The following is a 15,642-nucleotide window of genomic DNA, read 5'->3' as shown; positions in this document are numbered from 1 at the left end:
TATTTAATCGTGCAGCGTATCAGGGCACGCGAAGCGTAATTCGTTTTATTAGGCGACTCTCCATCTTCGAAAGAGAAAAGCCTTGGGCCGTAGGTGTGCGGTGCAGTAAACGTCGCGTCGATCGCGAGACGCGGCTGGAATCGAGCAGCGTCTCGAGCCGCTGACGCGGCAATTTTTCCGAAAGTCACACGTACGGCGGGTTTTCCAGACGAGACTGCTGCACCTGGGCGCCTGCCTGCCGTTCTCCTGCGGCGCCGCCGACGTGGCCGTGATCGCTCGACTGGCAGCCGGCGACAATGCCGCCAGGCACTCGTACGTCGAGAGAGTCCGCGACCAGCGCAACGCCTACGACATGTACGCCGACGGCGTCTTCTGGATCTTGTTGTGAGTGGCCTCGCCGAAGCGAGCTTGCCCGCTCTCGACCTTACTCACGCGCTTCTTTCGCTCGCAGCGGCGTGAGCGCGGCCGTGCTGTTCCTGCTGATCGCGGGCACGAGCTACGACGTCTACTCGGCGAAGAAGATGGCCCGCAAGCAGAACTCGTACGACCTGGAGAAGCACGTGAAGCTGGAGCAGCTCGCCAACGGCCACGCCAAGATCCGCAACGGTAACGAGTAACGTGTAACGAGTAACGAGTAACGAGTAACGAGTAACGAGTAACGAGTAACGAGTAACGAGTAACGAGTAACGAGTAACGAGTAACGAGTAACGAGTAACGAGTAACGAGTAACGAGTAACGTGTAACGAGTAACGAGTAACGAGTAACGAGTAACGAGTAACGAGTAACGAGTAACGAGCAACGAGCAACGAGCAACGAGCAACGAGCAACTCACTCGAACGGTGGTCGCACGCGCCTAACAGCAAACTGGCGAACTGTCTCGCGTTAACCGTTTCACCTCGCGACTAACGAGAGAGGCCTCATCGATCCTTGCCGCTGGTTGACCTTCGTGTTTTTGTCTGTTGGTCGATCGTCGGCGAACACGCGTGCAGCCTCTCAAGGTACGGCCTACATTCCTGTTCCAGTAGCCGAGCCCGTGGTCGTCGGACCGCCGGTCAACAACAACAACGACCACGAGGGCAGCCTGCGCTCAGCCACGCCCGACCCGACGAAGCCGAGTGAGTGCGCGCGCTCCGGATCCGCGATGAGCTCGCGCCGCTCGACCCGACTGACCCGACTGACCCCACTCGTCCGACTGTTCGCAGGCGTCTGGGAGGAGCTGCTGCTGTCGTTCTCGATACGCGCCAACGTCCGCGTGATCTGCGAGGGCGAGGTCGGTCGCGACACCATAAGCACCATCCACGGGCTGCGCGCCATCTCGATGGCCTGGGTGATCCTCGGCCACACGTGCATCGTCGTGTTCAAGTACTCGGACAACATGGAGTACCGCAAGGTGGTGCAGAAGCGCTTCCTCTTCCAGACCATACAGAACGGGGCGTTCAGCGTGGACACGTTCTTCTTCATGGGCGGGCTGCTCGTTAGCTTCCTCTACTTCCGCACCAACGCCAAGGGCGACCTGAACAGACTGACCCAGGGCACGCGCGGCTTCGTGGCCGGCTGCCTCAAGTTCCTGGGCTTCCTGGGCTACCGGTTCAGCCGACTCACCGCGCCCTACATGTTCGTCCTCGGTGTCACCCAGATATCCATGAAGTGGTTCCACCACAACTCGGTCTTCGAGCCACCCTCCGCCGACCACGAGAACTGCCCCAACTACTGGTGGAGGAACCTGCTCTACATCAACACGCTCTATCCCGTGGACCAAATGGTAAGCGAGCGCTCGCGAGCGACCACGGCGCGTTCGCGCGGCCTCATCGCCGGAACTCGTCCGCTTGCAGTGCATGCTGTGGAGCTGGTACCTGGCGGACGACACGCAGTTCTACGTCGTGGGCGCGGTCATACTGATCCTCGCGACCAACCACTTCCGGATCGCGGCGAGCGCGCTGCTGGCGCTGATGGTGAGCTCGTGGATCACCACCGGCTACATCGCCCTCGTCAACAATCACATGCCCCACACCGACGACCCGCTGGCGCTCTTCGACAAAATCTACGACAAGCCCTGGACCAGACTCGGCCCTTATCTCATCGGCATGGCCGTCGGCTATTACCTCTTCAAGACTGACTGCAAAGTTCACATGTCCAAGGTGAGTGCGCGCCTGATCCTTCTTCCCTTCCGCACCCCTGCCTCCGCAAAGACCACGTCCGATCTCCGATTGCAGGCCACCGTTTTCATTGGCTGGCTGCTCTCGACCGCCTGTCTGCTGAGTTTGCTCTACGGCCTCTACGAGGCTGAGTTATCCGCCGCGGCTGGTGCTGCTTACTCGTCCTTGAGCCATAGCGCTTGGGCTCTCGGTTTGGCGTGGATCGTCGTGGCTTGCAGTACCGGATACGGAGGTTAGTCAAGCCAACGCTTTCCACTGAGACGCGCTAATTATAAAAATGTGCTCATCTAGACCTTTCAATATTGCAGGCTACGTCAATGATATTTTATCAGCCCCGATACTCTACCCATTCAGTAGAGTCACTTACTGCGCTTATTTGGTTCATCCGATTGTCATCAGACTGACAGCGATGAACATGGACTCGCCCCTTCACTTAGGGAAAGATAGCGTAGTAAGCGAAAATTAAGTTTCACGCGTCATCTTCATTTTCTTCGATTACATGTCTGTGTGTCATTTCAGATGATCACGTTCTTCGGACAAGTGGTGGCGTCGTACATTCTGTCTTTCGTCATATCGATATCGTTCGAAGCCCCAGTAGTCAGTATGCTGAAGATTTTGTCACCAAAGAAGAGAACACGCATCTAGTGAGAAGAGATTGTTTCTCTTTTTTTTCTTCAAATATCGTTCGTCACGACGAAATACACTTTTGAGTAATCACGACAGTACGACAGTACACAATGTTATGTATCTGATAATAACGTGCGAGTTGTACAAAAAAAATGAAAGAGGTTGTTGTTGACCAAAACGCTACGGTAAATCCTTAGTCGTAACTATGTTTTCTGTTTTTTATGTGTAGCGTTCGTATATAGGTATGTAAAATAAATTATTCGCCTTTGTATAAATGATTGTCTCGGTACTCACTCCGAGGAAGCCTTGGCTGTATACCTATTAATTAATTGTATTATGGAAAGTTTAAAGTTAAGCGTGTTTTATTTCTTTAATGTTAATTCAAACGTCAAGGGTGTCGATGATAACAATCAACTGTTTGTTTAAAATTTGGCATCGCTGTAAATTTTACATTTTTACAAAGCATAATAATTACATGATTGTAGATTTTTAATTTTTATTTTAGAATTTATATAAAAAACTTAATATAATTTTGTTTAATTAAAGAGCCTTTACATTATCTAGAGAAGACAGTCTTATTTTAAAAATAAACCATTTAAATCATTATGATGCTCCCTCAATAGCGATTTCCGTAATTGTCTCGACAAAGAAAGGTCCTTCACTAACGAACTTCTTGATCCTCTGCATTGTTGTAGCATCGAAAATGTTTGGCACAGAGTCCGATAGATTTTTCACGACTTCAAATTTAGCTTCCTTGCATTCCTTGAAAGACTCCACATTCCTGTCCAATAAAAATTCAACTAAGCCTGGATGATTGGCAATATATTCTTGACCCCATTCTTGAGCTCCAATAACAGCTAATACTTCCAAACTTGCTTGTCTAATATCAGCAAATGGTTGTCTGCACAGAGATGAAATGATTTCTAATGGTTTTTCGCAGATTTCATCAAACCATGATTTTGTCAGTGATAATATTCTATTATCTTGCTCTGCCTTTGGTACACTCAATATAACAGTCAAATTATTTAATCCACGCACTCTGAGTTCTGAAGGCATTTTTTGAATAACATCTCCAATTTTCTTTAGAGCATTAAGCATAGGATATCCTAGATCTTGAAGAGCATATTTACCTTTTACTGTTGTTGATATGTAACCTAATGTGTCTAATGCAATTGCCAAAAGGGTCTGATCATTGCTTTCAATGACTTCAAATAGGGCAGATATGACCGGGGGATATCTTGAAAATATGTCATTCGGACATAATTGAGCAACATTTCCAAAGAATTTCATTAGACCAGGGATGAGTAAACTTGAAAGCGGTGTCTCATGAGCTTGAGCAATTTTTTGTGACAACTGCTGCAACACACCATGTTGCTCCAAATAGTTCAGACCTTCCTGATGCAAAGCAAGTGAAGTCAAAGTTTCTAATGCATTCAGTTGCAACAAAATATCATCATTTTCAAGTTTATCAATAAGACTTTGTAAAAAGCCTGATTTTATTGAAGCCTCTAAACACTCTTTGCTATGATTTGCAATATCAACTATAACTTCATAAACTCTAAATGTGACAACATCATTGGTTTTTAATAATTTGGCAATTGTCCTTAGCAATTCACCTTCATATAATGTTTTCAACCCATCGGGATTTCTACCAATTTTTTTCAAAATGTCCATTGAATGTTTTGCTACGTCAAGGTTATTGTCTGCCACTGTTTGAATGACATGTAAAAGTAGATAAAGTTTTGTTAACAATAATGGTAATGAATTTGGATGTGATGCTACTCTGTCAATTTCTTGAAGAGCTAATATTTTAAGAGCAGCTTCCCGGTGTGTTAATAATTCACGTAATTCTCGAGTGTAGCGATGTAAGAATTGACCTGGCTCTGCAGCCTTGAATAGAACAGTTAGAGCATCGCACAGTTGCTCTCTAAAATCTCTGAAAATAGACACAATAAAATATTGTACAATATTGCATTTTTATAGCGATAAGATAGAAAATGTGCTAAATTAGAACATATATTTACTTGTCGATTGCGATGAGTTGACAAAGCAACCTCGCTAAGTCCAAATTTCTTGTGATTTCTACAGCTTCATCAGGATCTAAATTTGCGAATTTGATCTTTATTTCAGTTAACACTTCTTCTCTTTGCTGTACGTTATATAAATCGCTAAAGTGATTTAATTTCATTGCAATCCAATCTGCCATTCTTGACGATGACTCGATCACTTTGAATTCGCTTTGAGTATAAAGCAGGGAGTAAGAGCAGGTAAGAGAGAAGGAGGCACAACTCATATGGCCGCTGAGCCAGAAAGCGGTACGATTTTGTCGGCGAAGATCGCGACGGAATAGCCTACCCCTCGCTAGTTTCAGACCCCCCTCGTGGTTGACGCTCGTACTATATTAGCGAGCTGTTTGACCGACAATTTACCTACTAAACTCGTGTGCATCACCTTTATTTTCAGAGCATACACAGTTTGTTTAAACGTCACAATGTAATATTAAACAATCGCAGTTAATTTATAACAATTATACAAAGCCTAAGCACCTTTAACCTAAACCTATAAACTTAATCACAAGCTCCCACCGGGGATCCGCAACTTAAATATAACCTTCAACCTTTGTACAGTGATGAAGACACGTTAGCCGTAAGGCTAAGGTTTCTGTTCCGTGATCACAAGATCACGGGGTCGAATCCTGGTATAATTTTTTTTTTTAGTTTTTTGGCATTTATGAATCATTACCAGTAATATAACCAAGCAATTTAATACTTATTGTCGATGACCAAATTATATACTGTAATACTTTAATTCTCGTTTATGAAATGGGATTTGTTTTGTACACAACAATTTCATAGCATTTATTTAAACATTAAATTCTTGAGGTCGGTGCTGACACCACTCGGGCGACAACGCAAGAGTGCAACTGCAAGCTGTCTAAGTACTCCAAGCTGTGAATTCTGAAAGCTCTTGCAGTACCGGGCTAGTAAAATCACTAGATGATTGCGATTTCACTGCTCTGAGAATAGGTCCGTCTGGTGTCCCACTCTCAGACTAGTAATTTTACAAATATATTTTTTACAGTGTGGAAAAGAGGCTAGAGTTTCCAAGTCTATATTTGGGTGAATGCGTGTGTAATTTTGCAGAAAATAAGAAATTGTAATATGAATTGTAATTCTAAAAGCTGTAAAAATTAACGAGTACAAATATTTCATAATTTTTATATTTATATCGTAATCGAATTAGACAATACATATAAAATATATATAAAAAAGAATATATATTATACTGTTTTATTAACAAATGTAAAGCACATGATATGTCAAAGTTGTATGTACACTATGAGGTATATGTATAGTGTATACATATGTATGTATAGTTTCTGTATACTGCATTCTGTAGAAAACGACGACCATCTTTAAAAATCTATGCATTTCATGCCGGGATCAGCTATTGTGAAGCATTGTTAGGTGTTCAACAAGAATCATAAAAAAGGTAAGAATAATAATACGTCTGAACATTTATTCACTTTCTGAATGATTTTGCCGCAACGTATAAATTCATTATTTACTTTTGTTCATTAATTTTTCATGTTTGACGTCCATTAGATGCACTTATAGAAAATAAAACGTGCCATTGCGTTTCTATCAATGTGGTAGCCATATTCCATTCAGAATTCACTCGTTGAATATTTTGCATGCAAATATGTTGCGTATCTAATTGTAAATAAACGTAGTGAGATCTTTGTTTTCTAAATTCTTACCCTGTTTAGAGACATTACTTTATGAACAAAGCATCAGAAAATTTCAAAATTTAGTTATTTTGCATTTTTTCAGTTTCTTTTGATGCAGTAGCAATTTAATTCCATCTATATTAATGCATAATGTGCTCTTCTTTGACTGACTTGGAGGATCTGTTATTAAGTTTACTTTTAGCTGATAAAATGCCGTCAGACTTTAATAACAGTGTGTTGGAGACGCAGTTGCGTCGGTTTCTTTATATTGGTAAAGAAAAACCTGAATACCAACCTGGAAATTGGTTTGTGCACCAATATTATTTAGTGAAAAATATCCCATCCATTGACGAATTAGCTGGTGATCCAATCAAGCATTACAAGATAGTTAATAATATTGTGGCGGTAAAGATCTTTAATTGATTTTTCCTAGTGAAATGTGGCAATTAGAATTTACATCCTAATTAATTATTTTATTTTTTAGGCAAAAAACAAATGTCTTGTACAAAATAATGAAACATTAGTATTCGCTCTTGCAGTTTGTGCACAACAGGAAAAGAATCATACTCTTCGTAAGAGTGCATATGATGCTGTAAAGATAATTTGTGACACCCCAGAACGTTTTATTTTGTTCAACAAGTTTTGCTCTCAAATCAGTAAACAGAAAGATAATCCAAAAAATGGCTGGGGCCATGGCTGGAGAAGAGCAGTTAAGGAGTGGTATCTCTCTAAGTCACCTATGGAGCTTGCAAAAATTGTAACCCAATACAAGAGTAGGTATGGATGGAAGCATAAAGATATCATCAAATTAGCTCATGTTCCTACGAGAAAAGATGGTATAATCATTAACTTATGCTTTTATTTTTGACAAATATGAGAATATTAATGCTTGAAATGATATTTTAGGTTTAGATTTAGTATTGAAATATGTATTATATGGTTTAAAAAAAATCAAAGAAGGTTTTGAGTATAATGAACAGAGTACAGGAAATGAGGAATTAATCAAATATTTTGAGTCAATTGAATACTTTAAAAATTGTCAAGATGAAATTAGAGTAGCTGCATTAGTGGAATCTTTAAATCTCACCCTAGATCATATTCCTGGGCATATGTTGAAATCTGAAGAGGTAATAATAATTGTATTATTTTACTTAAATGTAATTTAGAGATAATACATTGATGTGCATATTTTTATTCAGGTATGGAATGCACTAGTTTCTTCAATGAATTTGACTGATTTGTTAAAAAACCTTCAAAGAATTCATAATTTGGGATTTCTTAAACCAAATGGGATAATAGTAAGCAAAGTAATAGACATCATGAGTGAAAAAAATGTCACCGATGAAAAATTACATCCAGCTGTATTTTTAGTTACTCTGAAAAACTACGAAAATTCTGGCAAGTGAGTATTAATTCGATTATTGAAATTTTAAAAAGTACACTTTGCAAATTGTACAAATTAATACATTTACGTATATTGCAGGCCACTGTCATTTGAAAAACGAAAGGTTAAAGAGCAAGCAAAGAGACCACTTCCACCTCCTCCAAAGGTCAACAAAAAAATCGTGGATACTTTGACCAAAATGCTGAATTATTCTTTCACCGTAAGATACTCAAAATTAAAGCTTCTCTAGTGGTGTTTAGTTTATATTTCTTATTTTTATCATTTTATATCAGACCCTGCAACCTACCAATGTTCGCTACATGATTACCATCAATATGAATAAAACAATGTTGGATAATGGATGTTGGCAATGTGGCAACGTGAACGCCGCTGAGGCTGGTTGTTTGATTGCCCTATCTCTTCTTCGAGCTGAAAAGAGTGTCACCGTAGCAATCTTCACGGACAACGGTATTCAATGCGTCGATGTGGATATGAACTCAACACTAGTTCAGATGATGAGGAAGTTGGAGCCGACGAATGTTGAAGCCATCGACTTAAGTAAACCCATGCTGTGGGCTGCTAAAGAAAACAAGAGCATCAACGTTTTCATCAACGTCGTTGATCAGATCTATAAGAAGTCAGATTCTTCAGAAGAGGGCATTAAAGCATACAGAGAAATAATGAATATACCAAAAGCAAAGTAAGTTTTCAGAATTGTATTTTATTTATTAATATGGCATATAATTCTATTAATGATATTGCATGTATTGGCAGATTGGTAAACTGTGCCATGTGTGCCTCATCGACATACGACAAACAAGAATACGATACAGATATTCTTACTGTATGCGGGTTCGATGAAAAGGTACCTAAAATTATTGAAGCTTTTGCGCGATCTTATTTTTAAGACATCATCCGACGACGAAAAAAGTAAGCAGCGCTTTTTTAATCAATTTGTTAACATTTCATATTTTTCTTTGCTTCATGACGTTTTTATAAAATGATTCTTTTCTATTTTTTCCTTGATTATTTGTGGTAATTCTAATAGCATATGTGCTATTGATCAACGGACAAGGTTAAGAAACAAATTCATACAAAAGTGTTCAACATTATATTTTATTTTCAACTTACGTTATTTAAAAAGAAATATTTAGTTATACTTAGCATTAAATATATAGGATTAGGTAAAATAATGCAAATTACTCAGAATTTACGTAAATACAATTTATTTTAATATTTCTAAATTTTACTCCGATTCGAATTTAAATTAAGCATAAAATAATGGTATCAAGTGATGAATCAGCGTTCAAAATTACGTAACTAATATATAAAATGAAGTAAAAAATAAATCGTTTTTTTCCACCTATTTCGACGATAAAACTCGCATTGTACTCTAATAAATAAAAAAATATTTAAAAGTGCGTCATGGGCATGCGCAAATTCTGACGTTGATTCTACTTGTAAAAAAATATATCGACGTAATCGAATCGTCTAACATCGCTATGATAACTCAATTATAATTACATGTTTATTAGCGAATAATATGAAATTAAGCTGTGTGCGGGTTGTTTAATCAATTTTTTTTTATGTCTGGTTCGATGTTATTTTTTTAATTTTTATACTTATTAGTTTATCAGAGTTAAGAATCAGAGTGCCCTATAGTGTATGTATATAAAAAAAGCAAGAAAAAAGTTACACAAAATTTTATTAAATTAAAATTAAAAAATGAATACCGAGCTTGTTTTTTAAAATAGTTCTCAATGAAACTACTTGTACTTCACAAGAGCAAATAAGAGTTTTTATATTGTTTGTTAAATTTAAGTGAAGTAATGAAAAAAACAAAGAACCCGTTTGCACGGCAAATCATTAGTATTAAGACTGGATATTAGATAACTAGAGCATATCCAAGGTAATCTATGGTGCATTTCTTAATAGAAACAAGGAATACAAAATAAAAGAACATACAGATAAGTGAAAAAATCCTATTTTGAGTTCAAACAGCTCGCTTATTTTGCCGATATATAAGCTGCCTACACAGCAAGCAAACACGCGAAAAAGATGATATTGAACGGAAAAATAAAAAATACTTTTCGTATGATATTTGCATAACTCAACTCGATAGAAGATACAAAAGATGGTACAGATTCAAAGCTATAACTTAAACTACGATTAAACGCATTGTGTGGACTAGCGCGCCTCTGCCGATTAGGAAAAAGTACGCTACAAAAAAGAATAAAAAACGATAGGAATTTCTGACTACTTGGTGGTTTAAAAAATACTATAGAAAGAAAAAATTTCCCACTGTGATATGCATTTAGCCCCAAAGAGTATAGACGTACATTAGTATAATTTACTATTATCGTCATATTTGCCATATCCAAAGTGAAGGAAAATGAGAAATAAACTAATTACGCTACTAATATAATACTGTGATACAAGAATACAATGTTTATATTGTTCAAGGTAGTTGAAAAATAAAATGGTAAATAAATAAAAAAAGGCAACGGATGGCTAAGATAAACGTTTATACATTAGTCAGAGGCGCGCTCGCACAGTTCTCCACACACTGATTTGTTGATTAATGTTGATGGCATGTTTCGATTTTAGCGCATAAATTTTGTTGAAACGTAAGCGATTAAAAAAAAGATAAACGTAAAAAGTATGAGAATTTGGTATCCAGCAGAGTATAGTAATTAAAAGGCGAGAGACGAAAGAAAAAAATTAACGAAGCTTGCAAGCCTCGAACCTCGAGTGACAATTCGCGTACTTTCGAATGTAGGGTTCTAAAACTTTTTTGATAAATTTGTACACTGACTTGATAAGCTTGTGACACTTGCGAAAGTAACACTATCAATCAAGTAACTTTATTAGACAATTATGAAAAGTAGTGTCATATAAGTAGTTCCATTCTCTTCCTGTGATTATTGCCGCCCTTTGTACTTGTAAAAAATAGTCACTGTGTATTTTGATATTGCATTACGTTTATTTATTATTATACGTATACACGTTGCCAACAAATTCGCAGGTGTCGCGAGAAATCATAAGCGTGAATAAAAGATAAAAAAACAATTGTTAGAACGCTGCTTCGCTCACTCTTATGCAAAAAAACAAAGACGTAAGATTCTCATATGGCTGTGTCCTGCAAACGAAGTCTGTCCTACGGTGTAAAATTCACCCGATTCGTACAACACTTTGCAGTTTGTTCTCTTCTTCGCCGATGACATTCGAGGTTCTTGACGCTCATTTACAGATTTACATACACCAATACACACACACACACACACACACACACACCATATGTACGCATAATTTCTCGTACGTGTAAAAGAAAAACACTTTCTTATATATAATATAACAATTAATATTTCTTAACAAAGAAATGAAAAATACACACATACGATAGGTCGTAAGCAAATATATGTATATGAAATTTCTCTTAGCGCGCAATCGAAAGAGCGACAAGGAAGAAATTTGAAATGATAAACGATATTTCTTGCTGATCCATTATTAAGTAAAAAAATTTATAATCTTTCCTGAGACAAAAAATAATACATACACATACAGTTCGACTGCTTGAATAGGCGTGATAATTCTGTCACATTGGATTACGAGGGTATAATAGTATTTTTTAGAAAAATTTTTCCTAAACAATGAAAAAGAAAAAATGGAAAACATAAGAATGTTTTGTGAAAAACAATGCGCTTAGAGAGATTATTTACAGATAAAAGACGATATTGCAAATCTCGTTGACCATAAGGTATTTAAATTGATAGTAATAATTAATTAATCATTACAATGTAACACTTTCCTTTGTTTTTATAAGTAAACGGTCACTTGGAAGAAAATGTTTAAAAAAAGAGTAGGGGATTAATATTGTAACGAGTACGATTATAATAACACTATATAATATGCATTGTATCTTATTAGGCAGGTACTTTTGTGCTACGTCTAAAATCGCTCTTTAACGTATATTATAATAAATATAGTTAACCAATTTATTTGTCTCGCCTGCTTAAAGCAGCAAGTTGCGTACGCTACATTCATACTTCTTAGAGATAGCTTTAACGATATAAAAAACAAAATACATGCACTTTACGTGTTATATCCATACCTAGTTGACGTAAGATGTTCATCGACGAGGAAGTTTCAGCTTTGAGTTCATAGCTCAAAAAGTCAAAGGCGAAGTTCGCGGGAGTGTTTATAAAGGGCATTCATGGGTAATCGAAACTGTTGTTTAGGGCAAGTGAAAAAATATCGTGACAATAATGTTGAGAATTTAGGATCTCACTTCGATTTCCGTTGCGGATAAATCTCTGGCGACATTTTTGACAAAAAAATGAAAACAATTGTTTCATCAGATTGAACGGCATTCAGCGAAATTGGGAATGTTCCGAGCTATAGAAAAATTACTCAAAGTTGTTAATATTTTTTATAATTAATGTTAATATATCAACAAAACGCGAACTCTCGATGCGAATTCGCCCCATGAAAAACACTCGTCGATAATATATTCAATATACAATTACACGTGTACCCTCTATAGCAGTAAGTTTTAACTAACTTTGAGAGGAGAACAGGAGAATTGGTAATATTTATTCCAAGTCACCGACGACGAGGCTCGTGGTTAAGGAGAAAAATTTCTAACCGACTGAAAAAAGGAAATACTCGATGAGTCGATGAGTCGTCGATGACTTACTTGGCACTTTCTGTCGCTGTAAGGCCATGTTTTTATTACATTATTCATTGTAATAATTATAATATTAATAATAATAATTATTATCATATAAAAGAAGAGGGAAGGTAGTGTTTAGTGAAAGTATATTACACCGATTAACGATGATTTCTCCAGTACTTTTCCTCTTTCGCAATATTAACTATATTGCAATACATTTGTAGCTTCGTAGCTTGAAGATACTTTTCAGGTCCAATCAGTCTGCGTGACACGATATAGTAGCGATTAAAAGACAAAACAATATGTTCAATGTGTTCAATACCTTTGCGTAACGAGGAATATATGAAAAAGAAACAAAATATGCGTATGCGAATGTCGGCGAAATTTTTTAAGTGCTACAAAAAGGCTGTCAAAGTATGAAACGATGATTACACTTTTACTTGATTATTCGTTATGTTCTTTAGTTGTATACATTTGCACTGTACACATTTGGAAGGATTTTGTCAATTTTCTTTCCAAAAGAAACCGCTTTTAATTTGATAATCGTCTTACTCGTTGTTGTAGTATCGACGGGTTCATTGATATTATTCATTCCAAATTTTTCACGTATTACACGTATATTTTTTTAATTTAAATCGATGTTGACGCGAGTAATGTTTAATGATATTTATTATCGCGTTTAGAGATAAATCTATATATATTTTTTATACCGTTCGCTGTTTCTACCGTTTTAGTGACACAAATTTTAGGCAAAAAAAAGAAAAAGTTCCTCGTGATTATAAATATTATTAAAACGTCGATTACTTGCAACGATTATCAATGTCATGCGAATCAGAATTGCAATAACAATATTGTTTTCTTTTCAATTATTTCCAATTGTGTATAAGTACAACGTAGAGGTGACAAGGCAAGAATTTATGTTGTACATAAATTGACATAACAGAAGTGACAGCAGCGATTCCCAACTAAGAAAAAAAAGCAAAAAAAAAAAAATAAGTCCCGAACATTAGTGTAAGCCAAAAAAAGCAGCAAATGATATCGTATTATAGCAACACACAATAAGTCACTGTATTTCACTTGGACTACGTAAAAAAGAAAAATTAAGCAAAGCACAACTTCATCCGGTAAACGTGTAATTCACTCTAACTAGCGTTCTGTACATGAATTTAACAATAATTATTATAATATTACGTAAGACTAAAACCCACAAGTACATTTTACGATGATGTATAGTGCTATGTTTCTTAGCATTTAAAAAAATTGAGCGAAGAAAGAAAACGTAACACGATGATGAAATAAACAAAAATAATAATACTAATCTGTAAAGGCATTTTTGAGGTGATTCACGAACGTCGCAGTCCCGCAACTTTTATAAATGACATGAAAGATGAAAAAAAAAAACGCTTGATTATATTGTTCGTCAACTGTTGTTATTCTTATTTTTTAAGTGAAACACCAAAAAATGATAAGTGAAAACGGACAACGCGAAAAAAGTACCTATTGTATAAAAGCAAAGAAACAGTCATATTTATAGATTGTAATATGTATACATACCTCAATATCTTGTTGTCAATGATCAATGCAGGACTGCGACGACAATGAGCCTCGTAAAAAAAAAACGAGTAAACCCTCCTTCGCAGCTATAGTATAGACTTTGTGCATTTTGTCGGATTTAAGTCAAGCGTCAGAAAAAGAATAATAAGAGAAAACTGACTAAAAAAATTATTAAAAAAACCATAAGCAAATACGCCTACCTTTCGGCCTTACTACTTTACATACATACACGTGTACACACGAAGCACACACCCGACGCGTGCGTTTTTTATTTGCGTTAGTTCGTATGATTATTACGAGAAAAAGAAAAACATTAATAAAATAAATAAAAAAACTTCTCACCTTCAATAGGTATTGACTGTGTAAAAAAGAACACGTAACAAAGCCTTTGAACTCACCGATTATTTGTGACTCGGTATAATTATTGTATAATAAGTATACAGAAGGAAAAAAGTAATAAACGAAGAAATAAAAACGCAATCATCCTTCTTCTCGTCGTGCGCGAAGTCGAAGCGCCGTTGATCCTCCGACTCCCCTTCACTGATTTTAGCTAAAGTAATGATAAAAGAAAAGGAAAAAAATAAACTACGATGATTGTTTGTTACACTTAACCAGAAACGTTATTTTTGTACTTGGGCGCGTTCTGAATGTTCTACTCTGTGTCTATTGTAAAACAATATCTCGAAGCAAGCAGGTACCACGAGGTCTATAAAAAAGGTGTACACGATATTTGCTGTTGATTTGTTTCGCATAACGAATGGCATTTCTGTTCTATATCAACGCCGTCTTTTATTTGTTAGTGTTTCGTTGTGTTGGACGATTTTACTAGGAGATAAAAAAATACAATTCATACGCGCTTGTAAAGAATAAAATAAACACGGGGTTATACAATCAAGTACTCACCTACGACAATGCGGATGTTAATTATAGAACTTCGAAATTTCTTGTTTTTATAAACTGTGCGGATATTACCCATGCTGTCGTCGTTCTACTTGATTAATCTTTGTTATTGTTATATATTCCGGATACCAAAAGGAAACAAGTCGAGAGTTTAATGATAAAAAAATGTACATTATATAGGAATTCTTTACTATGTTTTTTGTTATATCAATACAAAACAAAGCAGGATCCTCAAAATAAATTCATCAAAAAACCGATATGTTGCACTTATTTATTTAAATCCATTGTCTATAATGTTAGAAGGAAAAATATTTCATGAAATTATTCGAATCTTTAACGATATACCTCTGCAGAGTTGTAATCTTATTTTTATTCGTAAAACTTAACAGGTTTAGCAAATTTATTATAACATTATTAAATATTTCATCATTGGACTAACTTTCAATCAATTTTTTATTATTTTACAGGTAATAATTCATACATTTCTAAGCTTTAATTTGTTATGTTTCTCAATTATGCATCTTGCATTTTTTCATTATAGCGTATACGTGTCTCCAAATCCCTAGAGACAACATTTTTTTTACATTTTTGCCCCTAGCACCTTTATAGCTACGCCCCT

General features: G+C 36.8%; 3 protein-coding genes across 8 annotated transcripts in view; 2 read left to right on the top strand and 1 right to left on the bottom strand.

Annotated features, from left to right (window-relative positions):
- Positions 1–2,808, top strand: part of LOC131664550 (nose resistant to fluoxetine protein 6) — a 39,169-nt gene extending 36,361 nt beyond the window's left edge. For 2 of the 4 annotated variants that reach the window (XM_058935749.1, XM_058935746.1), the window contains exons 3-10: positions 209–384; positions 452–606; positions 990–1,115; positions 1,203–1,762; positions 1,833–2,138; positions 2,214–2,388; positions 2,465–2,607; positions 2,676–2,808. In XM_058935749.1, the coding sequence (XP_058791732.1) occupies positions 209–384; positions 452–606; positions 990–1,115; positions 1,203–1,762; positions 1,833–2,138; positions 2,214–2,388; positions 2,465–2,607; positions 2,676–2,801 (1,767 nt within the window). In that variant the 3' untranslated portion in view covers positions 2,802–2,808. The remainder of the gene's footprint in view (positions 1–208; positions 385–451; positions 607–989; positions 1,116–1,202; positions 1,763–1,832; positions 2,139–2,213; positions 2,389–2,464; positions 2,608–2,675) is intronic. The other 2 variants (XM_058935748.1, XM_058935747.1) reach the window with 2 other exon arrangements.
- A 569-nt stretch (positions 2,809–3,377) lies between these two features.
- On the bottom strand, positions 3,378–5,077 carry LOC131664554 (26S proteasome non-ATPase regulatory subunit 5). Its single transcript, XM_058935755.1, has 2 exons — positions 4,808–5,077; positions 3,378–4,719 (listed from the first exon to the last, which is right to left on the bottom strand). The coding sequence occupies exons 1-2, from the start codon at positions 5,074–5,076 to the stop codon at positions 3,387–3,389; spliced, it is 1,602 nt and encodes a 533-aa protein (XP_058791738.1). The 5' UTR covers position 5,077; the 3' UTR covers positions 3,378–3,386.
- A 679-nt stretch (positions 5,078–5,756) lies between these two features.
- LOC131664552 (RNA-binding protein RO60-like) lies at positions 5,757–15,274 on the top strand. Of its 3 annotated transcripts, XM_058935753.1 has the most exons (9): positions 5,757–5,766; positions 5,865–5,939; positions 6,716–6,918; positions 6,998–7,349; positions 7,420–7,640; positions 7,713–7,915; positions 7,997–8,117; positions 8,191–8,597; positions 8,672–15,274. In XM_058935753.1, exons 3-9 carry the CDS (start codon positions 6,724–6,726, stop codon positions 8,802–8,804), a joined length of 1,632 nt encoding a protein of 543 aa, XP_058791736.1. In that variant the 5' UTR covers positions 5,757–5,766; positions 5,865–5,939; positions 6,716–6,723; the 3' UTR covers positions 8,805–15,274. The 3 variants fall into 3 exon arrangements, with proteins under 3 accessions (XP_058791736.1, XP_058791735.1, XP_058791737.1); XM_058935752.1 differs by lacking the exons at positions 5,757–5,766; positions 5,865–5,939 and adding an exon at positions 6,221–6,275 and having other exon boundaries at positions 6,617–6,918; XM_058935754.1 differs by lacking the exons at positions 5,757–5,766; positions 5,865–5,939 and adding an exon at positions 6,233–6,275.
- The last annotated feature ends 368 nt before the right edge of the window (positions 15,275–15,642 follow it).

This window comes from Phymastichus coffea, unplaced genomic scaffold, assembly GCF_024137745.1.
Source record: "Phymastichus coffea isolate CEN01 unplaced genomic scaffold, Cenicafe_Pcof_1.1 PCOF00044, whole genome shotgun sequence".
Taxonomy (NCBI): Eukaryota; Metazoa; Arthropoda; class Insecta; order Hymenoptera; family Eulophidae; genus Phymastichus; species Phymastichus coffea.
The sequence above is the reverse complement of the archived record's forward strand: the minus strand, read 5'-3'. Positions and strand labels throughout refer to the sequence as shown.

Coding starts and splice junctions, on each gene's coding strand:
- LOC131664554 (XM_058935755.1), bottom strand. CDS start 5,076: ATGAGTTGTGCCTCCTTCTCTCTTACCTGCTCTTACTCCCTGCTTTAT. Junction 4,720..4,807: donor CAACTCATCGCAATCGACAA/GTAAATATATGT, acceptor GTCTATTTTCAG/AGATTTTAGAGAGCAACTGT.
- LOC131664552 (XM_058935752.1), top strand. CDS start 6,664: ATGTGCTCTTCTTTGACTGACTTGGAGGATCTGTTATTAAGTTTACTT. Junction 7,350..7,419: donor TGTTCCTACGAGAAAAGATG/GTATAATCATTA, acceptor ATGATATTTTAG/GTTTAGATTTAGTATTGAAA. Junction 7,916..7,996: donor AACTACGAAAATTCTGGCAA/GTGAGTATTAAT, acceptor CGTATATTGCAG/GCCACTGTCATTTGAAAAAC.